The sequence below is a fragment of the Aplysia californica genome, unplaced genomic scaffold (genome assembly GCF_000002075.1).
Source record: "Aplysia californica isolate F4 #8 unplaced genomic scaffold, AplCal3.0 scaffold00211, whole genome shotgun sequence".
NCBI lineage: Eukaryota > Metazoa > Mollusca > Gastropoda > Aplysiida > Aplysiidae > Aplysia > Aplysia californica.
Genome location: NW_004797481.1, coordinates 788,392 through 816,377, shown reverse-complemented (window position 1 = coordinate 816,377; position 27,986 = coordinate 788,392). Strand labels below are relative to the sequence as shown.

Genomic DNA, 27,986 nt, shown 5'->3' with positions numbered 1-27,986 from the left:
GCTTCTAATAATAAACTTATGACAGTTTTGAATCTCACGAAAAAGACATGACGTCATTTCATGTGACCATGACTTGTGCGCATGCGTCATATTGATTTCCGCCGAGTATGTTTATGGAGTGAATCGCCCTGTTCCTGATCAGAATCAATATTTGACTACTGTGGAACCTCACAGGACACCTCAAAATGTCCGACTTTGATTCCAACCCTTTTGCGGATCCAAATGCTTCGAGTCCATTTTCGGTAAGGGAGTTCAATTGTAATGTCGTTCTTATTCACGACACATACAATGTCTAGAAATCTAGACGTCCGGAGTCGAGGAGAATTCATCGCAACGTCGCTGTGCTATGCTATGTGTAGAAAAAATATAAGAGGCAGAGGTACCTTTGACTAAAGTTAAAGTTGTCTTGATCCCACTCACTCTTTTACCGGTCGAGAGGTGTGTGCTTTGACAACAAGAAGAGGCGGGTATTACTATGGTTCTTATTACCCTACAACGTTTTTGTGGTATGGAAGCTGAAGGATTGGCATCACTTACTAAGTACAGTTCAGTGGGCTCAAAGAACACAGCAGAGTGGCAAGATTGAAGGGGTGGGGTTGCAATTGACAGCAGTCAGCAACAGTACAGGGCTGGGATAGTGGCATGCATGTGGATTCCTTCTTTAATGGTCTAGGCCTATCTATTGTGATCCAGTTTCAAATTGGAAGATATTGGACGCTCTGGGGTAGGGTTTGACTAGAGGAAGTGGCTATTCTCACCTGGGGTGAGAATAGAAATACGATCGACCTCTCACTCTCTGGGCTCTGGGTGAGACTTGCCACCGTAGGCTATTCTCACCCGGTGTGAAACAAGACCTGTTTTTCCTAATTTCGGAATACTTTCTTTCGATGTGGATGATCAAAGGCCACCTCTATTCTCACCCGGAGTGAGAATGAAAGTGGCTATTCTCACCCGCCCGGAAGTTCTCGCAAGATCTACTCCTCCCCTCTTCTCTCTCTCTCTGTCTCTTTCTGAATACTGTCTATCGGTGTGGACGATCAAATTGACCAAAACAAAGTTAAAAAATGATGTTAAAACACAAAAGTAAATTAATTTGGTTGTCTACAAAGATGCTACGGCTATTTAACTTTTCGAATCGAGCCGAACTACGCGGGTCGCCATTTTGTTTTGCCCGGAAATTCTCGCGCTACTCCTCTCTCTCTCTCTCTCTTTCTCTCTCTCCACTGCCCACAGACACGCGTTCACCAAATTTTGCGTTCACCCTAAACCACAGAATTCTACACTGTGATAACAGAAAAATTGTAGAATTCTGTGCCGTGAACAAACGTTCCATTACAACTGTAGCCTACTAAAAGCGTACAATTTTGTCTGTGGGCAGTGGAGAGAGAAAGAGAGAGAGGAGTAGCGCGAGAATTTCCGGGCAAAACAAAATGGCGACCCGCGTAGTTCGGCTCGATTCGAAAAGTTAAATAGCCGTAGCATCTTTGTAGACAACCAAATTAATTTACTTTTGTGTTTTAACATCATTTTTTAACTTTGTTTTGGTCAATTTGATCGTCCACACCGATAGACAGTATTCAGAAAGAAACAGAGAGAGAGAGAAGAGGGGAGGAGTTGATCTTGCGAGAACTTCCGGCGGGTGAGAATAGCCACTTTCATGATCAAATGGATAAAGGCAAAGCAAAGATTACGTTATAGCACGAAAGTAAGCTAATTTTATCGACTGGCCACCTCTATTCTCACCCGGGATGAGAATAGTGCAGGCTAGTCTTTTGGCTATTCTCACCCGGTGCGCGTTTACCGTTATAGCCTAGATCTAGGCCAACAAATTTTGCTTTCACCCTAAACCACAGAATTCTACACTGTGATAACAGAAAAACTGTAGAATTCTGTGCCGTGAACAAACGTTCCATTACAACTGTAGCCTACTAAAAGCGTACAATTTTGTATGTGGGCAGTGGAGAGAAAGAGACAGAGAGAGGAGTAGCGCGAGAACTTTCGGTCAAAACAAAATGGCGACCCGCGTAGTTCGGCTCGATTCGAAAAGTTAAATAGCCGTAGCATCTTTGTAGACAACCAAATTAATTTACTTTTGACCTTTGTGTTTTAACATCATTTTTTAACTTTGTTTTGGTCAATTTGATCGTCCACACCGATAGACAGTATTCAGAAAGAGACAGAGAGAGGGGAGGAGTAGATCTTGCGAGAACTTCCGGGCAAAACAAAATGGCAACCCGCATAGTTCGGCTCGATTCGAACAATGAAATAGCCATAGCATCTTTGAAGACGATCAAATTAGCTTACTTTTGTGCTATAACGTAATTTTTTCTTGGCTTTTATCAATCTGATCATCCACACCGATAGACAGTATTCCAAAATGAGGAAAAGCAGGTCTTGTTTCGCACCGGGTGAGAATAGCCTACGCTGGCACGTCTCACCCGGGGTGAGAGGTAGATCGTTTTTCTATTCTCACCTCGGATGAGAATAACCACTTCCTTATCGACTACAAAGATGCTATGGCTATTTCACTTTTCGAATCGAGCCGAACTACAGGGCTGAGGGGTCACCATTTTGTTTTGTCCGGAAGTTCTCGCAAGATCTACTCCTCCCCCCTTCTCTCTCTCTGTCTCTTTCTGAATACTGTCTTTCGGTGTGGACGATCAAATTGACCAAAACAAAGTTTTAAAATGATGTTAAAACACAAAAGTAAATTAATTTTGTCGTCTACAAAGATGCTACGGCTATAAAATTTAACTTTTCGAATCGAGCCGAACTACGCGGGTCGCCATTTTGTTTTGCCCGGAAATTCTCGCGCTACTCCTCTCTCTCTCTCTCTCTTTCTCTCTCTCCACTGCCCACAGACAAAATTGTACGCTTTTAGTAGGTTAACAGTAGTAATCATAGTAATGGAACGTTTGTTCACGGCACAGAATTCTACAATTTTTCTGTTATCACAGTGTAGAATTCTGTGGTTAGGGTGAAGGCAAAATTGGTTGGCTTGGCCTAGATCTAGATCTAGGCTATAGCGGTGAACGCACACCGGGTGAGAATGGCCAAAAGACTCGCCTGCGCTATTCTCACCCGGGGTGAGAATAGAGGTGGCCTTGACTAGATTCTAGTTTGATACGCTCGGCGTTTCTCTTTTTAAAATATTTTTTGGATTTTGCGGAAAAAACGCTCATGAAAAGTTTTTAGAATGTAAATCTAGATCTAGAGTTCGGTCCCCCGTTACCAGCCGCTCCCCACTTTAACCCAGGAAACGCGCAGGCCCTGTATATAAAGGGCATGAGCCGGGCTACCCGGAAAGCGTGCAGGCCCTATGTATAGGGCTGACCTACTTCGACCAGGAAGCGCGCAGGCCCTATGTAAAGGACATAGACGCTGACCTTTTTCAATGGAAAATTCCAGTATTCCTTATATGGAAAAGGACATAGTAAATTACAGGTCAAAGTTATAAATAGTGACCACTGACTTTGCAAGTCTTGACCTCGCAGAGCATCTCTTGGCCAAGATATCGATTGATAAAGTGGAGCGGTCCAGCTGAGCGACTACACGCTAATCATTTTTTATTGGCTCTTTCTATCAGCTTTAAGAAAATATATGGCTTTATTTATATGCCTTTTATCATCTGTTGAGCCGTAAATGGTCATTTTTCTGTATACATCTCGGGTATCTCAGCTGATCCCGCCAAACCTCCATGTTTACAACCGATTAGCTGTGGCGGTGGGGCATCCTAGAAGCGTTCAGCGGTTTACCGGAAGTAACCCGCCAAAAATGCCACGCCGCCACAGCCGATCAATACTTAGTCAGGTAAATAAAAATAGTGAACCGTTGTTATTATTTTATTAAAGGCCTAATAATTTTCCTATTTTACCAAATCATATAATCATGTGCCACTTTCTGTTGTCTAAATGCCCTAATTATGTCATGCCTTCAAAGTGGTTTGGCCTTGTGAAAAGCAAGTACAGTCAAACCTGCTCTAACAGCCACCTGTCTAAGACAATCACCTGTACAAATGACCGCTTCCCATGTCCACCCTTGCGTTTTTTAAAATATGATGACACTGTCCAAGTTGTCCACCTGTCTAAAAAAAATCTGCTTTCTCTCGACAATGGGTGGCTGTCTATAGTGATAGTGTTGGGGTCACTGATCGATTCCATCTCAGTGTCAGCAAAATAGCCCACTTGAAAAGGATCTGAGGTAATCGAATATATAGTTACCTGAAGGTGCAATAGTACTAGTAGTTTCCCGTGATAATGGTAATAACAGGACTCCCTATTTATAACGGGGGGAAAACTGCTGATTCCGTTTGTCCTGTTATATCCGAGTTTGACTGTAGGCTGATTAATAATAGTATCACTTTTTTCGGCAAAAGAAAAGGTTTAAATTCATTAAGACCAGTGACACAAACAGTTGGCCTTTATTTTTAACACCTGCAGCTCAGATGTTTGAAAGAGGGCTTTATAGAACTTGATATAGTTTTAGGCTAATGCCTTCTTTGTTGGATACTATTGTTGCAGTTGCTGTGATGCTACAGTTGCAAGAAATTGATTTACATCTGGAAAATTTTCCTCATTTTATCAAATGTTTGAATTGTTATAAGCATTAATGACATCCATTAAAAGTTGTTTATCACTGCTCTTACTGGATTTTTTTTTTCTGTGTTGAACACATGGTAAATATTTTTACATTGAAAGTTGAAAAATGAGCCTCCCTGTATCTTGATGCTCAGAAAATCTATTTGAAATTGAACAAGGTCAGGTATTTTCTTCAACTACCATGGAACAGTTGTTTGACTGGAAAAACTTTTAAATCATATTTTCTTCTTTCCAGGACCCGTCAGTACAGCAAGCTGCAGGGTCTGGAGCCCCAAGACAAGGTGCACTAGATGACTACAACCCATTTGCTGAAGGGGGGAATCAGACCCGCCCTGCCAATCAGGTGAACTTGTATTCTCTTGTTACTTGTGTGAAGGACCGACATCAAGGGGCATTCCCATAAGCGCTCTGTCCCCTGAAGAAGCACACATCTTGAAGTGTGTAGATGCTGACGGTTCCCAAGCAATGTTTGATTCCATAGCCTTCTGCTCCTCTCACTAAGTCTTGATCTTCTGCAGGCACCCCATCCCAATTCCAAGCTCACGAAGTCACTCAAGATGATGGTATTTTGACTCTTCTTGTTCTTTTTCTCGTTTTTCCCTGACTGAACGCACAATTTCAGGTTTGTCAGGGCACAGCTTTCTTTCAGGTTTTGCTTTCCCCTCTATCTCATCAGCCCGCTCATTGCCCTTGACTCCAGCATGGCCTGGGGTGAAGATCCACATGATCTTTTTCAGTGTCGTCTTCTTCAGGAGGTCTGTCCATTCAGCTCTAAGGTTCCCAGTTTTCACTTTCAATCTTCTTCAGAGTGTTATGAGAGTCTGACAAAGATCACGTGTGCTTGTCGAGTTGTTGTAAGCCATGTGAGAGAGTGAGTGATTGCCTCTATCTCCATTCTCATGCTAGATGTTGTCATATTGTATGCTCTCTGCTGTTCCTGCACCAATCTACCACTCAATCTTTGCTGAGAAGCCCCATCCAGATTTTTCCCCTCGTTTAGCAGATCCATCCGTGTATACAACCACATCTCCATGCAGTGAGTTGTCTTCAATCAGTTGTCGTGTATCTCAGCATCTGTTGCCCCCTGCGGCCCCTCTCTACATTCTCTGTTCAGCGTAATCACTACCTTCCCAAAATCTCCCTGCTGTCCCTCATTCATCTTTATCCATTCTTCACCCCGCTTTATATCTTCCAGTGAGCAGACTTCCTTGATGGTGTTTTCATCCCCGGCCATCCAAGGAGCTCCTCGTTTTAGGCGATTTCCCTTGATTGCTACAATTGCTTCGTGAAGTGGGTGTTGCTTATCAGCCGCCGCCCTCATGTACGCCCTGACCCGAGCCACTTTGTGTCTGTTTTCTACTGACATGAGGCCCAATGCATGCCTCATACAGATAATTGGCGTATCCCTGGGGCAGCCTAGTATCATGCACATGGCTTCATTTTGAACTCGATCCAACTTGTCCAGTTGGGTTTTTGTCAAGGTCAATACTCCGAACCCATAAAATCGATTTCTGCTAAGACCAGCTGCTGATACGTAAGAAGCAGTAGCCTTTGTTCCATTCCTGAAGCCGCCATGACCTTCACTGCATTCATTCTCTTGTCAAGTAATTGTAATTATATTATAAGGTATATAAGATAAATCTTTATTTTCCAGACGCTGGCATATTGGTTTGGTGTTCACCACACACACACACACATATGCAGGCACCTACACCCGTACAAATTCACTCACACATCCTCTCTTCCTTCACACATATACACAAACACACTTAAAATATACTTACATTCACAAATAGACCCATAGTCTCAGGCAACAGGTAAGTGAAATACAGGAACAATTATTGTTAACAATAATGAATGGTGTTCATGATGCTAAATGCATAAATCAGTATTCTGATAGTACCTGTTAATAGGATGGTCATAGAAATACTTAATTTGCAAGATGAGAAGGGTGCCAGGAGTTTAATGGATCATGGAAAAAATGACCTTATTTTATTTACATATCATGTGTCAGACACACCCTTGTGTGTGGGGGGTTCAGCATTGTTTTGGTGAAAAGGAAAACAAGTACTTAAAGATAAACTGTTTCCTTTGCAGAAAAATCAAAGAAAGGCATTTAAATTCTATTCATATTGGTATACATTTTATTACTTAGTAATATTGATTTATTGGTACCAACTTAGTTTGAATGTTTTTTAATTTCATATATTTACATGACTAATACAGAGCGCCGGTGTCCCTCCTCCTCGGTCTGCTACTGCCCAGCCAGCCATTATGACCCCATCAGAGGACCCCCCACCTTACAGCCAATCATCTGCTCAAAAAGTGGACACCAGTGAGCTACAAAAACGTCAAGAGGTGGGATTTTTGTCACATAGTAATGTTAACAATCATGTTGCCACAGAAGAGATTTTGATAATGAATCTTTATTTCCTACGTCCTACTAACATCATGTTTTTCATGTGGATATGAAGTCTTTTGTATTTATTTTGTAGATAGTTTTAGAAAATAGAGGTCAAAGAATTTAATGAAAACAGATGTTTGTTTTCCGTCCTTTTTTTCTTTTTAGGCATGTGCATCTGAAGTTTGGGTTTCACAATCCTTACAAATTGCTACATGCTTGTTCTTTTTGTACAAAATGCATGAGATCATTTATACCTTATGAAAATAAAGTGAAAAAATCAGTGAATGTCCCAAAATATGTGATTATTAGTCAGACTATCCCGTGACGGATGGCACAGAGGCCCATGTTGACATAGGAGAGGTCAGTGCAATGGTTTGGAACCCTTGTTGTTTTTTTGTGGTCACCTCAGCTTTCAGATGTTTGTCCCAGAGATGTGGGAGGGGTTTCCGTAAAAGGATCATAGGCCAGCCTGAAAGTGGGTGAAAAAGTGGTCAAAACTGACTTGCATGTTGACTCTGAAATTGATAATGGCTCGTTTCTGCGGTTTTAAAGAAATTCTTTTTTTTTTTTTTTTCCAACCAAAAATATTTCAATTTTCTAATTTAGAAGTAGATGTGGTTTGTTCGTATGTTGTGACTTTAATATTTTCTTTGCGAACACAACAAAATTTGACTCAATAGATGAAGTGCAAAAGGCAGATGATTGATAGAGATCTGCAGAATTATAATATGTTTCTTTCCATGAGTTTGTGACTTTTTTTTTTCTGTAAACGAGCAACATGCAGTGATCAGCTGATCATTCTTTTGCACTTTAGGCTAGCAAGAGTGGGCTGATAGTTGATTGTGGCAGATGCCCTTTTTTCTTGACAATTGTGGTGACTTTACCCTATGTACTATAAGGAACCCTTGTTGGGCCAGGAGGCGAGGCTACGGGCCAGGGAAGAGGTCAGTGATGCGTGCATTTCTTCCTCAAGCCTTTCAGCAGTCCACCCCCTTTCGAACTAGTCGGCATAAGAAATCATTTTAGGTTTTAAAGATGTTAACCATGTCACTGCCTTCCTGAAGACTGCCTCAAGGTGTAAGATAGGACTGTATCACAGGCCAGGCAGTGAACAGGTTGAGAGAAATGAAAATATTGTTTAATTCCCCATAGAAGCCAGATAGTTTGTTGCAAGATGAGGTTTACGTTTCTTTCCCACGATTGAACAGAAATTTCAACAATTGATTCAAATTAAATAATTAACGGGGGCTCTACATTCATGCACTTCAATATTTTTGCCCTCTTGCATTTGAAATCCATTGTGTTTTGTTTTTTCTATTTCCTTTTTTTTTTAACCTCCACCCACCTATACCTGACCTGAAAATGTGTGCCCATTTGACTGTTTTGAACTCCGTTGTCTGATCTTTCCAAAATTTGAGGTTTACTCCAAAATGAATTCCTGAAGATGGTAGGAGAAATGGTTTGGCGGGTTGTGGAATGGTCACAAGGGTCAGTCTGTGCCTGTTATTAATTTAAGATATGAGTTGTCTGGTCTGACCCATTTGAGACTGTTTGATGACTAGGGGGGGGTCTAAGGGGGCATGGGATAGTAACTAGGGATGGGCAGGTACCAGCACCCAGTACCGGAACTCCCGGTTGTATCGGAGGAAGTGTCAGTAGAGACACCAACAGTGTTTAACGGGCCTCGGGAAGTGTGCAGAGTGTCGGCTTAAGCGTACAGCAGTGACGTCAGATGCACAATGCAGCTGGTGACTTTGATAATTGACTTTGATTCAACATTGACAATCAAAAATGAAGTTTGCTCAAGTTTAAATATGGCATCAAATCAGATGAGCCACTTAGCCTATTTTGATACGCTGATTTAGAAAATTAAATCTATTTTTAGCGGCGATAATTATTTTTAAATTTCTGCTTGCAAAGTTTAATCCCCTGTGGCGGCAAATTTCAAAGGGATTTTGTGTCACAGCTCGCTTCTCCCAATTTTGACTTGTGGGGGGATGCGGGTGGCGCTGATCATAGCGCGAAATGCACAGTCTCTCACCTCCTAGTTTCACTCCCAGTTCCTGGAAAGAACCGGCACTCTGTTTCGCCGGTACCGCCCGGCACTGATAGTAACCTTTGTCAGACTTGGGGATTCTTTGTTGATTATATAAAGCAGAAAGGAGAGTTGTAATTTTATTGCACCGAGATTGGTGGTCTTTAGTCACTGCCTGTCATCATTGATCAGAAATATATGTATAGATAAACTTCTTGTGCCATTGCAAATTCCAGGTATGTTTGCAAGATATCCCCCCCCCCCCCCCCCCCCCCCCCCACCAAATGTCCTGCTTCTAAAATATGCTGGTAACTTGTTCTTTGAAGGGGACTTCTGTTAATCTGTTTTATACAGTTAGAGAGTTTTGTGTTCCACACATAAGACACAGAAATGTTGCATTCATTTTCCCTACCCAGAAGATTTTATTTCAATGAAGCTTGTTGCACTAAATGTTCCTGCCGCGCCCCCACCCCTTTACTTTTTAGAAGTTTCGAAGCTATGAAAAAGAATTATTTTTACCTTGCCTTTCTTCCAAACCCTCTCAGCAAAATTATATTTTGTGTGTGCCAAGTTGTCTTATAAATTGGAGCTTTTCCTTTTTTTTCCCCCTCACTGTTAGAGAAGTGTGATCAGGTTTGCATAAAATCCAATTTTTTGTCTTGAATTCTGTTTTTTCAGACAGGTCGTGTTCAACTTAATGTGAAAATACAGTTTTATTTGCAATAACTCTATATGCCCCAAATAGACAAAGACAAAGCCCATTTGCACCAAAAAGAAATTGTATAGAACTCTGGAACGTCAGTATTATTTTTTACAAAATTATTATTATTATTATGTTTTCTTGTATGTGACTTACAGACTGCCTCTTCACATCCAGGGGTGGGCTAGGACAGATTTTAGTGTCTGTTGTCTGCCTTGAAACATGTGAAAGACTATAGTGTGCATAACCGTTTAAACATTGTTACGCTCTACCATCCCTCGAGTCAGTCCACAGCCGCCCCCAATGCATTATGCCACTGACAGTTTTTTACCTTCTCTTACCCTTTTAACTCTGCAAAATTAGTTAGAATTATTCATTAGATGTGGCAAAGTTCATCAGTTAAGGTGAAAATTCTTAGACTCCTTTGCAGCTGTCGCGGTCTCTGGGGTCTTTAGATCTGTTACTCAAATACATGCTGGAGTAAATTGTTGCTTGATAACAGATTTTAAAGAATTAAAATGTGTCTTTGAATACAGTTTGTTGATATATGACAGATAAGCAGGAATGTTAATTTTGCTGCTTTACATCTTTAAACCTATAATTAAGGAAAAAGAAGGAAATAAGTTGCGTTTGTAACATGGAAATACAATGGGCTTATGTTGTCATCTTTAGATTATTGTAGTTATTTCTCCTTAATTATGTGGATTTTGATAACACTCCATGACATGTTTAATGACTCCTTGAATGAAAGGTTTATCTAAGTACCCAGTTTGCTCTCTTGGCATTTATTATGTATGTATGGTTTGCTGGTGTCAATAAAAGGTAAAGTTTAGCTAGATCATTCAGTAGAATGACGTATGTGTATGCAATTTTGTGTGAGAATACATACATATCTTTTATATCCTTATTTACTGTTAATCTGACTCTAACAAGTTGATCATGTCTTTATATCTTACACTCACGGTTCAATAGAACAAGTATTTTTAGACAAACAAGTAATGCTCAACTTCGGCCTCACGTGGCTGCTGTTGATATCACATACACCAGATTTGTAATGCTGCTGGGGTATTCATAAAATAATCCACAGTGGTCTTCTTGTGTACAAATGAGTTCCTTGTTTCTGTGCTGGGCTTTTTTTTTAGTTCCTGTCTTACCATATCTCTATCTAATCAACTTTTCCTTTTCATGGAAAACAAGACTAAGAAAGCTCTGTTTGCAGCAGTTTGCTGTTTAAAAAATGTTTGATGTAAAATTATTCCTCTAGTTTTTCGTGGCTTGGTAAATGAAAATGGAAGTGATCTCATTAACAAACAACTGAAGTTCATATAATGTCATGAATATAGTGATGTCAAGAGCATCATATCATATTGAAATACATATATGTCAGATGTTTCATTGCAGAAAATTGACAACCAAAAAATGTTTAAGAGTTTACATCATTACTCAAGATGGTTTACTTTATCTTTTCATTTCTTTTTTTTTTTTAAATCTAAGTCAGGTCATATTTAGAAAGCTAAAGTTTTACGCCCACTAATAATCAGTTTGTTTGTCTATGATCTGTTGTCTTCAGGAGTTAGAGAGGAAAGCAGCAGAGTTACAACGCAAAGAACAAGAAATGAAAAACGCTCAAATGGCTGGAAGTAAGTATGCCTGGTTTTAAGATCCATTAAAAAATATCCCAAGTCACAGTTTAAACATTTTCATTTTGTTTTATCAGCACAATATCTTAACTCTTTTTATCCTAGCCGTACCCCCACGGACGCTGTACCCGTCCTGGGGCTGCCGCGCCGTATGAGTCGGAAGTCAGTGCGTATAGTTCAAAGTGCTATATTTCTTACTTTTACTCTAAGGTTTTAAAGGAAATTTGGCAGTTATGTTAGAAATTGAATGTAGTTTTTGTAAATGTATGTGGTTAGGAAATACACCAATAGCACAATGTAGATTTTGAGGTGTATTCCACCCTCGAACTTGACCCTGATTGCCGCGCCCACGACGTCCCACTGGATTTTATAAATCTAGATCAAGCCCTACCCTTCGAACACGAATTCCAGTACTGACCCCTTCACCATGATCTGAATCGCTATTAGATGAGTCTAAGTCATGTTTCTTATCATCCACAACGGAATTTACGGCACTTATTTCAGAGTCACTATCATCAAATTAGTATCATTCCCCTCACAACCCAGCGCAACTTCAAAAAGTACTTCGTCGGTCGTGAATGTGCGTTTTCGAGACATCTTTCAAGCTTCTACACCCATCAAAAACAAAGAAACCACTGTTCATTGGAAAATTAAAATATTCAGACAGAGCTAGCATCGCCGTATTTGCGTATTTTGATAATTACAAGCAGAACTAGCTTCTTTGACGTGACCGTATCACTGTTCCGAGAATACTCGTAGCCCGGACTGGTCCTCGTTACGAGTATACTCGTAGCCCGGATAAAAAGAGTTAATATTGAAAAAGGAAAAAGGGCACAGTGGGCAGACATTTGTACTGTAGATGAAATATTTTTTTCTTGTTACCTGTTTGTTGCATTTGAAATGTTTATTTGTGTTAATAAATTACTGTTGATTAATATTTTAATGATCAGCTGTGGCTTTCAGTAGAGATATGATGTGTGAATGATTAAGTCATGTGTCTTACTTGCCTCTACACTGTATGTTTGCTTTCTTAGTGTTTGATGTAAAATTATTCTTCCCATTTCTACAGGGCGTGAGAACAATTGGCCCCCGCTGCCGAAGTTCTGCCCAGTTGGGCCTTGTTTTTATCAAGACTTCAACGTGGACATACCCATGGAATTCCAGAGAATTGTGAAATTTACATACTATCTTTGGGGATGTAAGTTTGATTTTTTCTTCTTTGAAATTGAATTGACTGCTGTATAGTGTTAGTGTGTAATTCACACCTTGATGTTGCGAGAAGATATTCTGTATTTTGTGCAGTGTATTTTCACATTTTTCTCCATTCATGAAGTAATGTAATTGCAATAGCAGACTTATTAGAAAAGAACATGTAATTCTTTATCAAAAACTGTAGAAAGAAGAATAATGATTGATTTTATTGAATGCTGAGACAATTTTCAAGTGAAGTCATATTATTGTTCAGTCTCATTATAGTAATTTTAGGTGACAGCTCATGATCTTTTTTGCTTCCGTTTACTGATCATATGTGGTGTCTTTTTGGTTGCTGCTCTTTGCTACAATATTGTCAGAATACTTATCATCTCCCTATATTTGACAAGAAACTCACTTTCATACTAGACATTTAAGACCTTCGTGTTAGGTGCCAGAAAGCGTTAAACGCTTTAAAAATTTATCGCATCCGGAGTGGGGCGGATACTCAAAACACCTTCTCCACTTATACATTTCCCTTGTCCGATCCAGACTTGACTATGGCTATTTATGGATCGGCAAAACCCCATGTCATAAAAATGCTAGACCCAGTTCCAAACCAAGGACTCCGCCTCGCCCTGGGAGCTTTCCGCATTTCTCCAGTGGAGTGCCTCCAGGCCGAGGCACACATACCATCACTTACACTGAGACATGCACAACTCTCACTACAATACGCAATGAAACAGAGCTCAACACTAGAAAACCCAGCGCATGGCTGCATTTTCAGAACAAACCCAGACACCATAAACAAATTAAAAAACAACGAAAAACACATAGAACCTTTCGGCCTAAGAGGGCCTCAAAAACATACACTTTTCAAAACAAGACATCCAACAATTTCTTTTCCCCGACCTCCCTCCGTGGCACCGTACCAAGACAAAAGTAGACTATAGCTCACGACACACAACAAAGCAAGTACAAACACCAAAACATTTAAAGCAGAATACAAAACAGTTACAGAAAAATATCCCAGTGCAGAGTTTATCTTCATAGATGGCTCTAAATTGGACTCTGATGTGGGTGCTGCTGCCCTATCTTGTTACAGTACACACCAGAGGAGACTCCTTCCTGAAGCCTCCATTTTCTCTGCGGAGGCCACTGCCATTGACACGGCACTGGACTCCATAGGAAAATCCCCTAACAAATCTTTCCATATCATATCTGACTCTGTCTTGCATCACCTCACTTAAAAACACTTTCACCCAAAAATAGTTAGGTTACAAAAAAATACACGCTTTGACAAACTGGGAAAAGTATCGTGTTTGCATGGCTACCTAGCCATGTGGGCATCCGAGGAAAGGAGCAGATGGATCTCCTGGCCAAGGAATCCTTGTCCCTTCTGTTGAGATCATCGACGAACACTCTCCCACTGACTGACTTTAAAAATAAAGTAAAAAACTACACCTCCAGTCTGTGGGAGACACATTGGGAGAAACAAATCAAAAACAAACTCCACAACATTATACCCAAACTGGGTCCACGAAAGCCTTCGGGCCTCTCCAGAAGAGAAGAAGTCATTTTTACTCGATTACATATCGGACACACCTCCCTAACACATAAGTACCTCCTTCAGGGAGATGAAAAACCATTTTGTGTTGGATGCAACACAGTTTTTTCCTTTGGACACATTTTAACAAAATGTCAGGACTTAGGAGAGACCTGAAGGAAGTATTTTAAATGCAAAAATTGCCAGATCTGTTCTTTGTCGTTGATCCTGACAGAATTTTTGATTTTTTAAAGGCGTAAATTGTAAAAACAGTTATTTTGATTTTAAGCAGGTTATCATTTTTAAACTGTTATTTTACTGTTAGTTTTTAGCATTTTAAATCTGATCATTGGCCTACATTTTAAATCTGATCATTGACCTGGGCCAAGCCGTGCAGTGAACTGTTGTATATGCAAAACTTGTGTTTCGCACGCTCATATATGACTGTATGCAGTTGCGAGCGCTGTAAAACTGTTACTAAAACTAAAAATCTCCCTAAGTAGTTACCTGTAGCTCACATTCGGAGGCTGTTCGTGGGAGCTCTCATGTGGTTGTTACTTTTACATCTTTTCAGTGTTACCATTCTTCTAATCTATTTTCTAGCGAAGTGGAAGACACACACACACACACTGGGGTTTTTTTTGTTTTGTTTTGTTTTTCAATGTAAAGATGATTTTCGGCCTTGCCCATATCTGTTTCTCAGAGCTTGAATGTTTCTGTTCCACAGTCCATGTAATAGTTCTCTTCCTCAATTTCCTGGGAAGTTTGGCCTACTTTATAGCGAAGCCGTCTGACGGTGGGGCAACCTTTGGCCTGTCCATCCTGTGGTTTGCTCTCTTCACACCCTGCTCCTTCATCTGTTGGTACAGACCGCTCTACAAAGCATTTAGGTGAGACCCTTCTTGTAGTCACTCGTCACTGAGGTTGCTTAACATAGTATAAAATTTGGTAGCATGGTATGCTCATAGCAAAACTACTCAACCACAGAAAGTTGGGGCTTAAGAAATGAGCTAAATAATATCTACAGAAAAAAAGCAGATTAAGAAGATTGAGAAATCAAATAAGTATTTACTCTTTAATAAGGTATTGAAGGCAGTAGAAAATAATATAAATTATTATCAGTGATTAGAGATAATGCACAAAGGGTACAAAAGGGAGCAAGTACTTTAACGGTACTCTGATCTCTTCAAGAAAAGATTACTGATTTCACTACAGTCATAAAGTGCAAAGAAACCCACAAGAAGCTCATCTCTACAGCTACATATTTGCCTGCTCAATAGGAGTGACTAATTTACACGTTTACTCGTGTGATTTGTTTAGGAAAAATCTGATTTTGCACTAGTGCTTTTTCCTATTTGTAGGCTCGCAATCTAGGTCTTACCCGATTTAAAATAAACAGTGGTCATCTTTTTTTTCTCATTTTACTTCTTTTTTTTTTCATGTTTATTTCTTCTGTGCTAGATATGGAAACTTTTTTCTACTTAAAAGTGCCACAGAAGACCATGTTCACTTTGCTGCGAGTGTCGAGAGTTTCTCAACATTTGCATGCATCTTTAAAAAGCAAGCTTCAAATACATTGTTTCTACTTTGGGCAAAAAATGGAGAAGAGAGACCTTGCACGCTGGAGAGATTTAAATGATTTTTCTTCACATAAGTCTTCTCATAGTATTGATAAATGTTCAAAATATGTTTTCCTGTAAAGATTCGTGTTAGTATATTTTTTTGTCTTTGTTTTTCTCTTTTTCAGGAGTGACAGCTCATTCAACTTTTTTGTGTTTTTCTTCATATTTTTCTTCCAATTTTGTGTGTATGTGGTTCAGTGCCTGGGAATCACTGATTTTACAGTGTAAGTATTTTATTTCTGCTTTTACAGTATCCTGTTAAAAATAATTTTAATGGTGTAGGTTATTTAACCTCATTTTCTGCGATAGAAATGCTTAAAAGGTGACCAAAAAAGAATATTTGAGAGATGTGGAATCATCCAATTGATCATAGAAGCACAGGTTGAAAAGTAATCATTGGTTGAACTTGCACTTCTATCGTTCCCTTAAATAGTTTCTATTTGTCTTCTTGTTTTGGCCATGCTCTATGTTCATTAAATCTATAGTAAAGAACAGTAATTAGACTTATACTAAGTGTAATCAATGATGTCATGTTAGGCTTTGGGATTATTACCAACATGAAGACCATGATGGTTTGATTTTGAAGAGAATTTTGACAATTTGATGAGACAGCATTTTTTGGTGGTCTGGTTTTGGTTTCATATCTGTGATGATTATTTCCAACCCCTCATACTGTAAGCTACCTTTCTGGGATGCTTTTCTATTGGTCTTTCTTAAGAATACTTTTTTTGTGTCCTTGAAATCAAAGTGTTTTGGGGTTCCAGCTTTGCTTGTGCAGCATGTAAATGTATTGAAATCGTTAGGGAAGTTGGAACTCTTTACCTGACTCTTTCTGGGTAGAGATTGTCTGCGCCCTGGTTCCAGGCCTGGGAATATATCGGGCATCACAGGAGCTGATATTGGCTCAAAGGTTAAATTCTAAAATACATTTTTGAAAGTATTTTTGTAATTTGAATGTGTTCTTACTGTATTACATTCATGGCTTTTTTTTTTTTATTCTTTTTTTTTTTTTGCTGATGGTTTCCTTTTATCTGTTTCTGTGGTGCATATAAATTTACATGTGAAAAGCTCAGAGCTATGCAAAATAAAAACTTTAAGAATTGAGCACTTTCAGTAACATGAAATAGTTGTATTCACTTATTCCCTTGGCTTTATTTCAGAATATAATTATGCATCATTCTGAATTGAACCTCTAATTTTGTGATTTGTGAGACATTGTGAAATCTCCTTTCATGCTTTTGAAATTTTGATTGTCTTTTCATTTTCATGGGTCTCATTGCCTTTTTGTACTTTTTTAAGGGGGGGGGGGGGGGGGCATAAAAAAAAGATTATGTGTTAGATTGACAGATTTTTTTACCCATAATCAACATCATTCTCTGTTTATCAAAGTCTGCTATATATTTTTAGTTACTGAATACATCATTTCTGACTATTTTCCTCTCATCTGTTGCATGCTGACACCAGTGGAATCATCTCAGGTTTGACCGTGGTTGGGGACAATGTGACTGTTGGTCTCATCATGATTTTCATTGGCATATTTTTCGGAGTCCAGGCAGTCGTTGCCTTTGTCATCCTTGTCAAGGTAGACTCGCGGGTTCAGGTCGCGGGCTTTGTCAAGCTGTTGATCCTGCATGTTGCATTGTGCATCTATTCATTTGCTTATTCTTTTCTTTTTCGTTATTTTGTTTCTCTTGGTGACATTATGGTTCTTGCGGTGTATGCACTCTTGTAGATTCCTTCACTGTGTGTTGTAATTCTAAAAATAATTAAAGAAGCAGGGTGGTGAGTGCACAAAGATTCATTTGATGTTTAACCCCTGTCAGACTTAACCTCCTGATCCTAAATGACCTATAATTATACCTAGCCTCCTGAGCAATTGAATGCAAGCAAACAAATGAACAGAAACCCATGAAAACTCGTCACAATATTTTACAAGAGGTCAACTTTCTAACACCAGTATTCTTTTGTTGTATGCTATTTATTAGTGAATTTCCATGAAATCACCAAGCGCAGCTGTTATGGAGCCACTCCCCTTCTTCCAAACCTCAATCCAGGCCTAGATCTAAATGGATATGAATCCCCATCACTGGCATCGTCATTTCTTTCATCACCTCTATTACTACAACAGTTGACTGCACGCATATTCCTGATCTAATTCGTCTTCATTACTAAACAAGTGATCCAGCAATTGTCCCATCGCAAACAGTTATACCTAGCCCTTATTTCCCGCCCAAGTACATCATTTATCACCAGCTCACTATGTGATGAAATAAATCCAATTTTTCATTAAAAGACAACACAGTATTCTCATTTTATGGAGTCTTCATTTGCAATGGCCAATTCCTGCACTGGATGTGGAGTTATAGATTATAGGCTGAATATTTCTAATGCTTTGCCCAATTTTGTGATTGCAATTGCCTATTACTGGTAGACTGGAAATCCAGCACAACTGTACGTCTGTGTATTGGTGGTAAACTGGTAGTGCACTCTGACATGGTTAACTCTTCTCTCAATGTCGGGGTGCTGTTTCCAGCAATCACTTTTACCTGACAATTTCAAGTAAAAATAGTTCAAAACTCATAACTTGAAGGAAATTGATTTGCTATTTATGGTCCAGTCTTTTAATGTAATAACCTTATTTGTCGAGGATCAAGGAAATGATTTTGAATTAATCCCACCATGTGAGAATGAATGTAAAAATGTGCGTTTTAATTTAATTTGGTTATTTTCATAATGCCCAGTCCCACCATGGATGTTGTACTTAATATTAAAACATTCTGTTTCACTCTGTCATAAGAAACTACTCTGCCAATGCAAGCATTCACATGCATAAGAAAGTCCACTCTCATACACACATTAACGGACTAATACACTGAGGTGATGCCTGACAACTCAATTTCTTCATTTTCGAGGACAGGAGGGTAGGGCAGAGAGTTGCTTCCTATTCTAGTGTTTCTTGACTAAATGCATTTCCAACAAGGACCTGTAGTTGTTGTCATCTGTGGTGTTTTTATTTTTGTGTTTAACCAGCTGTCTTTGTGTTCAGCACTTCCATTAGTATCGCCTTTTTGACTTTCTTCCTCTCCTTGTGGGACTCATTGGGGTTTTTTTGTTGTTGTTTTTTTTCTCGCTTATGCATGTTGTATACTTTTACATAGTACTGATTTCCACAGGTTGAACCCCTCAATGCAATCTGAGTTTATTAAGCAGCCTGTATTTAACTCCTTGCAGTCTCTATGGTACATGCTTGGAAGTGGATAAATGAAGTTTTATAAACCTCAGAAGGTTTTTATTATCCGTGCAGCAGTTCACTCACTATTCCTTTCAGCCCAGTGCCTCAATAGATACTTTGCTGATGAGTGAAGCTTACTCTTCTTTTTTTTTTTAATGGTTAGCCCAAATTTTAGTTCGTTTTGAAGGGTTTAATTTTGATTACAATTTGCCAGTTAGAAAAAAATCTCATTTTATAGCATGTTCGTTGCAGACAAAAATGCTGATGCTAAGCTCAGATTGCAGGGATACCAGTGTCATTTAAGTTCTGAAATGCCCAAATGGAGAGTTAATAATGTGAATAATTTAGAAAAACTGGAGGGGAAAAATCGTCATTGCGGATTTTGTTCTAATTTTCTTTTGTTGCTTTAAAACGTTTTTATTGCTCGCTTTTTAACTTTTGCGTCACTGTATGGTTAAAACCTGCAATCTTTGGTAAAAGTAAGAGTGGACAAATATAGCTTAACACTTTGCTTTCTATTGCTGTAGGGTACATTACTAGAACTATAGAACAGAAAGTAAAGTGTTACTTTTGAATAACTCGGTATTTGGAGCAAAATGAAAGAACAGAGCTTCAATGACACAGTCTTGCATTTGTTTAATAACTAGTGGTGACAAAATGTTTGTACTTCTGTATCCAGAGGCTGGATTAACGGTCTAACTGTTGTAGGCTCCGATTCTGCAGCCGGAGGCATCATGCTTGTAGTAGGATTCTTATTCACAGTGAATGCTGCTGCCAGTATTATCATACTCATTAAGGTAGGAAATGTGATTTAATTTCCATATTGAAACCCTTTCCTCCGAAAACACTAGGTATGGCAATAGAAGGGACGCATTCATAAAAGAGAGAGGCCTTGCTTCCTTTTCAGCATTTTTTTTATCAAGAGCATCTGGCTAATGACTAATGCCTATGCCTTAAAGCATTGATCCTAGGGTAATGTTTTCTCAGCGTGCCAGAATTTGGACTCGAGTTTACAAAAATTATTACTTGCTTCATTGTCCCAGTCACTCTTAATTTCATGGTAAGTTTAAAGCACCCTGTGTTGAAAAGGCTTAGGCAGGTCCTGACTTGTCCACAAAGTTCATTTTGTTTTAATCCTAAGATAGCTACTGTAGTCCTTTGTCAAATCCTGTGTTGGGTATTTTGTTTGTGTCATTTTGATGTAGTATAGTCATTTAGTGTCAAAAGCTCTATTGATGTAACTGTAGCTACTGTGTGGAAACAAGGCCAATTCAATGAATGTAGTGATAAATATTTTTTCCCTTTGACCATTCAGGCGTTTCCTATACAATTCTTGAATTTCATCTTCTGGGGGAGCAGAAGTACAGGCCGTCAATCATAGAATTTTTTTCCCTACAGCAGCCTGAATTTTTAGTGTGGTCTATTTTATTCTAACACCACCCTCTTACTGATACAAGACAAATTTCATATTCACCTTTACTTTGGTTTGGTTATCACCAATGTTAATCTGGTAACTGGTTGTCATGTGGATTTTTAAAATTCACCCATGTCTAGCACCATTTTATTTTTCTCTCCCCGGTATTGTATCTGTGTATTCTTTTTGCTTATTATTATTTTTTCATAGCCTTAATGTTAATGGGTTTGGTAAAAAATCTAGAGCATTTTCAGTTCGGTATGAATGCTGTGGGTCATAGCTACATAAGTGTAAACCAGCTCTAACCTGTTACTGTTAAGCTAGTCGTCCCCTTAAAACATGATGCATGCTCGGGTAACATATCTTTGTAGTTGGTGTATTTTGTTCTGTGAATTCCTAAGTTTATGTAATACACATGTATTTTAGCAATAATGTTGTGGCTTCAGAAATTTTAGTTCATTGTTATTCACTCCTCGTATGAGAAAGTAATTGTTACTAGTGTTGAATATTTGTTGTAGTTACATATTTTTAAAAAATATTTTTGTTGGTTGTAATGATCTCTAAATATTTGTTACAAGAAAATTTATTTTGCGCTCAGTTTGCTTTTATGCACTGTCAATCATTGATTGATAACATAACTGACCTATATAATTTGTAATTGCTCTGTTAGGCTTCGTCTTTTCGTCATACGTGTGAGGTTTGAAACAAACTTTGTGAAAGCATAGTGCAACTGTATTTAATCTGGTAGTTGATATATCTCACGTCTAAATTTTTTATCGGAGGGGGTAGGTGATAGGTGATCAGATCTGGTATCTTTTTAGTAACTGTTACATAGCAGATTGTGCCTCCTGAAAGATAACATGTATGGTATTTAAAGTTCAGGATAGTTTGTGCAAACTTGGTACAATGAGTTGACTTCCTGAATACCATATTTTCCTAGCTGCACCGTAATTTAATAAACTCTTCTCAGCTGATAAGGTGCTTCTCAATAGCCGGAGTATGAACCTTGTTTGATGGCTGACTTCTCTGGGGTTCTAGTAATCCTACCCAATGTCTTTTGTCATAGTTTATGACAATATTGTCTCCATTATTATAATTTGCTTTCCTGTTTCTAAAATATCTTGAGCTTGAAATTTTGCAAGAGGATAATAGATTCTCTTTTGGTTTATATAGAGCGACACTGGTTATCATGTTCCTTGTTCCTTACGGTGTCTGTGATTCTGAAATCAGGCATAGGATGGAATCGCTTCACACGTAATTTAATCAAAGTCTGTCTTGGTAATAAAATGCTTCTCTGCGGCTCAAATGTGAACCAGCTATTTATCTTATTTTTGCTTACCACAATGATATTTCCTCTTAGCTCCAATTCCAATCGCAAATCAATATTTTATTTTATATTTTGTATGATTCCTTGTAGTTGTAATTCAAATGCAAAAACAATAATATTGTATCTTCAGTAGAGCACTATAATGGTATGTTTGTTTGCAGCTCATACATGAAGCTAATAATACGGTGACTCGCCTTTCCCCAGGTGCACCGCATCTACCGCAGCACCGGCGCCAGCTTCCAGAAGGCCCAGGCTGAGTTTGCCTCTGGGGTGATGAAGAACGAGGCAGTGCGCGGTGCGGCCTCTGATGCTGCGGCTGGGGCAGCCCGTGGCGCAGTCTCGGGTTACGGCAGTGAAAACCGCTACTGATCTCCTCTCTTGGCTCTCTGCTCTCCCCGCGGCACTCGCTACACACACCAAGTGGACCCCTCAACTAAAGCTTTTCAAGTGTTGTTGTAGTTGTTATTTTTCGTTCTGCGTGTGTCGATTTGGGAGTTACATTGCATTCTAATTGCTTTCTGACCTTTTGAAGGTTGGATTTATCAGAGGGTTGTCAGTGAATTCCAGGTGGAGAAGAAAAGAAGCTGGGAGTGTCAGTCGGTTCTGAACCTGAACTGGTTGGAAATGTAACTTGCATGTCATGTTGTATATGGTCCTTACATGGCACTCTGTTTATGAGGAAAATATTGTAATTTGAAATGAATAGATCCAGATTTGAATAGCTGAAGGAATGCAACATGCAAACCCTTTAGCAAAAACATGTTTCGAGCCCCCTTACTTCCTTATATGGTATGCTGTGAGAAGCCCACTAAAGAATTGTCTTGGGTGTTGATAATTCCCTCAGACCATTTGATATTTGATACTTGATTTACAGAAGCATCTGTCATCATACTGAGTTCACATAGGTTGTGAAGTAAGGAAATGAAGTTAAAGGGGTATAGTTACAATTTTGTCTGCTTATCTAAAATATAACATTGTTATTTTTTACGTCTTGAAAATATAGATGTTCTCAATATTATTTAATGTACCTTATACAGTTTTGTTTTTTGATCAGATACATAATCTTCTGGCAACAGTGATGGGGTTGGAGTTTTTTGTGTTTTTTGGTTTAGTTTTTGTTTGGACTGGGGAGTGGTCAGGCCATAAACAAAATGTTGTCTGGGTTTCTCTCCCGACGCTGTGATATTGAAGAAATCTACGAACTCATCATCTTGATTAACTAGGTTTTCTGGGGGCTTTTTGTTTTGTCATATTGAATTTCAAATTGAGATTGTGTTGAGGTTGAAGGGTTTCTTGCCACTGTCTTGCTCTCTCATCACACACGCAACACATAAAACAATTATTTTGATATTTAAAGTGTACATTTCAAGGTTTTCACCTCTGCGTCACCTGGCGTATTCATCAGGAGGGAAAAAATTTCAAAATGATTTCAGTGAAACCAGTACACATATATTACAATCATAGATGCTTCCAAAGCTATACATTCAATCTATCATTATAAATTTCATGTAAATTTCTGATCTTTTTAGGCACAATGCATTCCTTTAATTTTGATCTTCTGTCTGAACTCTATGTGGTTGTTGCTAATGTCGTAGCATGAGGGATCAGGAACAAGATGTTTAGACCCTTACCGGTCTTCAAGCTTGTCGACTACAGTCTGTGTGAAGACTTCCTGTAAATCTGTGTTAATGAAATTTGTTTTTACAAATAGGATTTTTCGAATTCGGTTTCTTTCTCCTGCACTTCACTTTGTTTTCTACGTTGGTTCAGATGATATTTTTTTTTCATATAAAGCATTTATTTAGTTGATCAAATCTGAGGTTGCTTTGGGTTAAAGTATAACTGATGAAAGGGCTAGAGAAAAATAGGCTTTTCAGTTTGTTGGGTTCCTGTGTTATGGCACAGCTTTATGTCAGCACTGATCGACTCTTGGTTTAAAAAACTAAAGAGAGAACCAAAGATCCTTTCGGAAAGGTCAGAAGCTCAAAATGAACACGAGCATTGTGAAATACTGTTTATGGTTCAAACTAATTGTGATTGTAAACGTTCTTGAGTTCTCTCTTCAAGAGAGTAATATGCCTGGCTGTCAGTGTAAATATATATAGGTCAAATGTATTATAAAGCAAGCTTCTCTGTTTTATTTCCTCAAATAAATATTTTTGTACAGGAGGTCACTTTACTTGCTGTGTGCAAGTTCTGATCATGAGAGATTCTTTTATGTTATACTGTGTTTTCAGACTGATTTATAGTATAGTTTTTACTTTCTTGACATGAGGGGATGATTATCCAGTTGAGGCTGGCCGGGATCATTACAACTGATAATTATGTCTCGTGTGGTTCATGAATGCTGTATCGTCTATTTGTGTGACTATTCTCGTATTTATCAACATTTGATTCTTGAAGTGTTTTGGGTTTGTTTTTGTTTTTTGTTTTTTTAATCGACACTTTTCAGTTATGGGACTATGTGAAAGCTACGAGGATGCAGTTTGCACCCATCATATATTGTGAAAACCATTCAAGCATTGACTTCAGTGGAATGAAAGAAAAAACTTGGAAGATTAATTGTAGGAGTCATGTTGTGTTCAGTGAGGGAAGTGATTCACACATTATATCAAGTGGACCATTTTGTGTGTGCTACATTATCTAAAAGGGGCTGTACATGGCTTTTTTTGTGTGTGCTAGAAATAGACATGCTTTTGTGTTTTTTTGTGTGTTTTTTCACCAAATCGCAAATTCCTCTCTTTGAGAGATTTGTATTCTAAAGACATTCAGTGTTTTGGAATTGATGCATATTTTTCAAAATAATGTCTTTCTTGAAAGTAATATGTAATTCCTGATTTACCTAACGTGACCCTCTCAAGTTTGATATTGCCATTTATTCACACACTCTGGAAGTTGTGAAAAGAGACACAAAATCAAGACATTAAAAAGCAGTATTTTCTTCTGAACAAATTTATTCTGTTATGTCCACTTTTGATGATTTGATAGCTTATCTGATTCCATTGAGGTGGATGTTTTGGAACATTTAGTGGCTTTTTCTCCTTTAAGACCTGAAAAATTTCTGTTTTAAGTTTCTAAAGAGGTGAACTATAAAAAATATGAGTTCAGTCATAAATCTCATCCATCATGTACTGCACCCTATATGTATTATTTTTGACAAACAGTTTTAAGGCTCAAGGAAGGCGAGAAGAAGAGTAAAAGATGCTATATCCTGACCCATTATCACTTCTGATATGTCCTTCAGATTCTCAGTCATTCCAATCACCAGTGTAAGAATTATCATAACATATGTTTGTTTCTTTTTTATTCTTAGTGTTTTTATTATTTTTTAACGTCACTTTCTGGTTTTGTATGTTATTGATGACCGTCATGTCTTATGCTGATTGTAATATTTTATTTGAGTGATGCATTGTCTAGCGTAAGTGCTTCTTATGATTGATATCTGTTGTGAAATGCTCTCACTCCTGTTACGGGCGGTAGGCAGGCTTCTCTGATAGTGATAGGTCCTACTTCTGTGGTGTTCCTCTGTTCCTGCTTTGCTTTTCCCTAGCGCTGAATGGCCATTATCGTCTCAGCTTGCTTCTCTTTAAAGTTAGCTAAAACAGACATTATTGATATAGATTGCAATTTACTTTCCAAATGATTTAAGAAAAAGTGAGCAAGAAAGAAAAATTAACTTTTTGGTTGTGAAATTACTGAAACACAATCATTTTTCTCACTTTCTGCAAGCTTTGCTTACAATAAGATCTCTGGAGACAAGTATAACTAGTATAAGAAGTAGTAACAACCACCTCATCTAGTTAAGTATTTTTAGGTGCTGGTACAACATACAAAGAGTGATTACAGAAGAAACTCAGGAGGGGTTTGGCTTGGGGGGGGGTGGGGTTTGTTTTGGTTGGGGGGTTTTTACAGTACATGTATTGAGTTCTGACTGAGCAGTTTTCTCAAATGGTCTTCACTGCTGGGTTGTTGTTTTTTTTAAATTCTTGTTTCAATCATATTTTTGTTAGTGCACTGTTAAATCATGAAGCCTGCACAAAAGGAAAGTGTGTGAAGAGAATTTTTCCCCTGTGCATTGTCAGTCTTATGTGTAATCAACATTTTCATTTGGCTTTAGATAAATCCACACTTTTGGCATTCTGTTTGCAAGAGAGAATGTTCTGCTTTTGCTTTTCTCTTTGTTTTGTGAGTGAATGAAAAGAGTTTATCTTATCAGAAGTTGAGGCGCTGTTATACTATGCTAATGTGGGAGGTTGGGTGGACACTCTGATATGGTCAGCTCCTTCTTCTTCCTTATCAATGTTCATTTTGTCCTCGTGTTTCCTTGTGAAATGTGTCTGTTCTTGTTATTAAGTCACCTGGCAAGAAACTACAATCCAACAGCTGTACAGATACAAAAGAATTAGTTGAAGGTGATGGAGAACGCTAGGCTCAGCCAAAGGATCGTGTTTTCAGTGAGCAGGAAAACCGTTGTGGTTAGTTAAGGCAGAAAGGCAGTCTGTTCCACTAACTGGAATTTTGTTGCTTGTTTTGCCTGGTCAAGGTTGTTATGTGTCTTGTTCTGTGAGTGAGTGCATTTGGGAAGAATTGTATCGAACCCAGCAGTTTGAAGGAGGCTTGACAGCATCCTCTGCATTTGCCAACTACATGCATCTTGTATTAAGGTTGGGTCTAAAAACTAAGAATTTTTCCCTTTTTATTTTTTATGAAAGATATTACCATTTTTTCCACAACAGTAGTGTTGCCTGCTGTTTGGTATTATAATTATATCCTCACATGTGATCTGGAGATTCCAAATTGTTCCCACTTTGAATTGTCAAATATCAAAAATGAAACCTTGTCCTTTCCTGTAAGGGGTAGTATATCTTATTACTTGGGGAAGATTTCTATCTCTGCATCCACCAAGGTGATTCAGTGGTGTCCACTAAAAGCAAAAATAAGTTCTTGTTGAAGTTTCTTGTGAATCGTATCTATACATTTTCTGTTAATTGGAAATAATGATCAGTCAGCTTTGTCTCTGGTTACTTACAAGTACAAGGCTGGAAGGTGAAACTGTAATTAAATGGATTTGTTTCCATCGATCGATTTGGTAAGTTCAAGGAGCACAGTGACAGTATTCTGGGTTAATGTTCATCGATATTGACATCCTAAAACAGGTGTGGGTGTTTACTTGTCTTTTACAGCCATTTTGTGTGTCCGGATGTCTGTTTCCATTTAACTACTAAATTTAAATGTGGGGAGTAGGAGTAATTTTTTTTTTTCTGCTTGGTAATTGGTAGCAGTCGTAATTTATAACCAAAGCATGTATAAAATTGTCATTTAAATAGCAGTTAGCTTTACAAATTGTGCTGCCAGTTTTTTTGTCATTGATTTGAAAAAAAATCAATCTCCCTTTTGATTTCCCCTTCAATGTCGCTGTATGTGAGTAGTTCAATTTCATAGTGTTTATTAAGAATTTTTATAATGGATCTGGTACTTTATTGGAAATACTTGTGGACTCTGTAGACTAATTGAGCTCCCATTGTAAGTAGTAGAAGTGGATATTGTTGGTCATTTTGAATGTGTGCTGTACCGTGAATGTCCCACAGGCATGGATCTGTGATTTTTGTTCTAAATTATTCTTGTGGTTGGAAACACTGGTCATTAAATGCCCCTTGTAAAAATGTCTCCAGCTATCTCGCTTTAACTTTCTTCAGCAGGAGAATCGTTTGTGTGCTCACTTGGAATTTTACTGGACAACTTTGGTCTTGCTACTTACTGTCCCCGTCGTTTTATGCAAGAAAAATTCTGAAATTATGCAAACTGAGCCCAAAAATGTGAAATTATGCGATTCTGCTACTTTTTAACAAAGAATAAAAAAGGGAAATAATCAGAAACTGCAAAAAATGATCAAATTTTGCTTTTGGTAATTATGCGGGGTGTATAAATCCACGAGGACAGTACTTAATGTCCTGTTCCTCTTTGATTTCCAACTCTTAACCCTATTACAGGCAAGTGTCGATAAAATTGGCACTGCACTTTCTTTGCCACCTGACTGTTACTGCTGATAAAATCGTCAGTTTCTGAAAATGGTCTACACAGACCCCAAAAATGCTGGCGCTGAACGAACGTGCACTCATTTTAAAAGGACACCCTGTAGTCATTAGAACTCTTTTTGATCAAGAGGATCACAAAAAATAGTCCATTATTTTAAAACTGCCAGCAGCCGCAACGTGGGTGGTTGGCGATTCTCTGATGTAGTTTGCTTTTTCTTTCCTATGAAACATGTATCGTCCTT

The 27,986-nt window shown here is 38.4% G+C and overlaps 1 protein-coding gene across 2 annotated transcripts; it reads left to right on the top strand.

Moving 5' to 3' along the window:
- Window positions 1-81: 81 nt before the first annotated feature.
- Window positions 82-27,376, top strand: LOC101861732 (secretory carrier-associated membrane protein 1). Of its 2 annotated transcripts, none has more exons than XM_005099394.3 (9): window positions 82-242; window positions 4,834-4,941; window positions 6,825-6,956; window positions 11,308-11,377; window positions 12,447-12,575; window positions 14,842-15,004; window positions 15,862-15,960; window positions 19,648-19,765; window positions 21,914-27,376. In XM_005099394.3, the coding sequence occupies exons 1-9, from the start codon at window positions 186-188 to the stop codon at window positions 22,076-22,078; spliced, it is 1,041 nt and encodes a 346-aa protein (XP_005099451.1). In that variant the 5' UTR covers window positions 82-185; the 3' UTR covers window positions 22,079-27,376. The 2 variants fall into 2 exon arrangements, with proteins under 2 accessions (XP_005099451.1, XP_005099452.1); XM_005099395.3 differs by lacking the exon at window positions 19,648-19,765 and adding an exon at window positions 17,201-17,318.
- Window positions 27,377-27,986: the final 610 nt, after the last annotated feature.

What these genes read in the sequence shown, in the direction of transcription:
- LOC101861732 (XM_005099394.3), top strand. Translation starts at nt 186, where the DNA reads ATGTCCGACTTTGATTCCAACCCTTTTGCGGATCCAAATGCTTCGAGT. An exon ending in AGCTACAAAAACGTCAAGAG is followed by an intron (nt 6,957 to 11,307) that starts GTGGGATTTTTG and finishes TGTTGTCTTCAG; the next exon opens with GAGTTAGAGAGGAAAGCAGC. An exon ending in GGAATCACTGATTTTACAGT is followed by an intron (nt 15,961 to 19,647) that starts GTAAGTATTTTA and finishes TTCTGTATCCAG; the next exon opens with AGGCTGGATTAACGGTCTAA.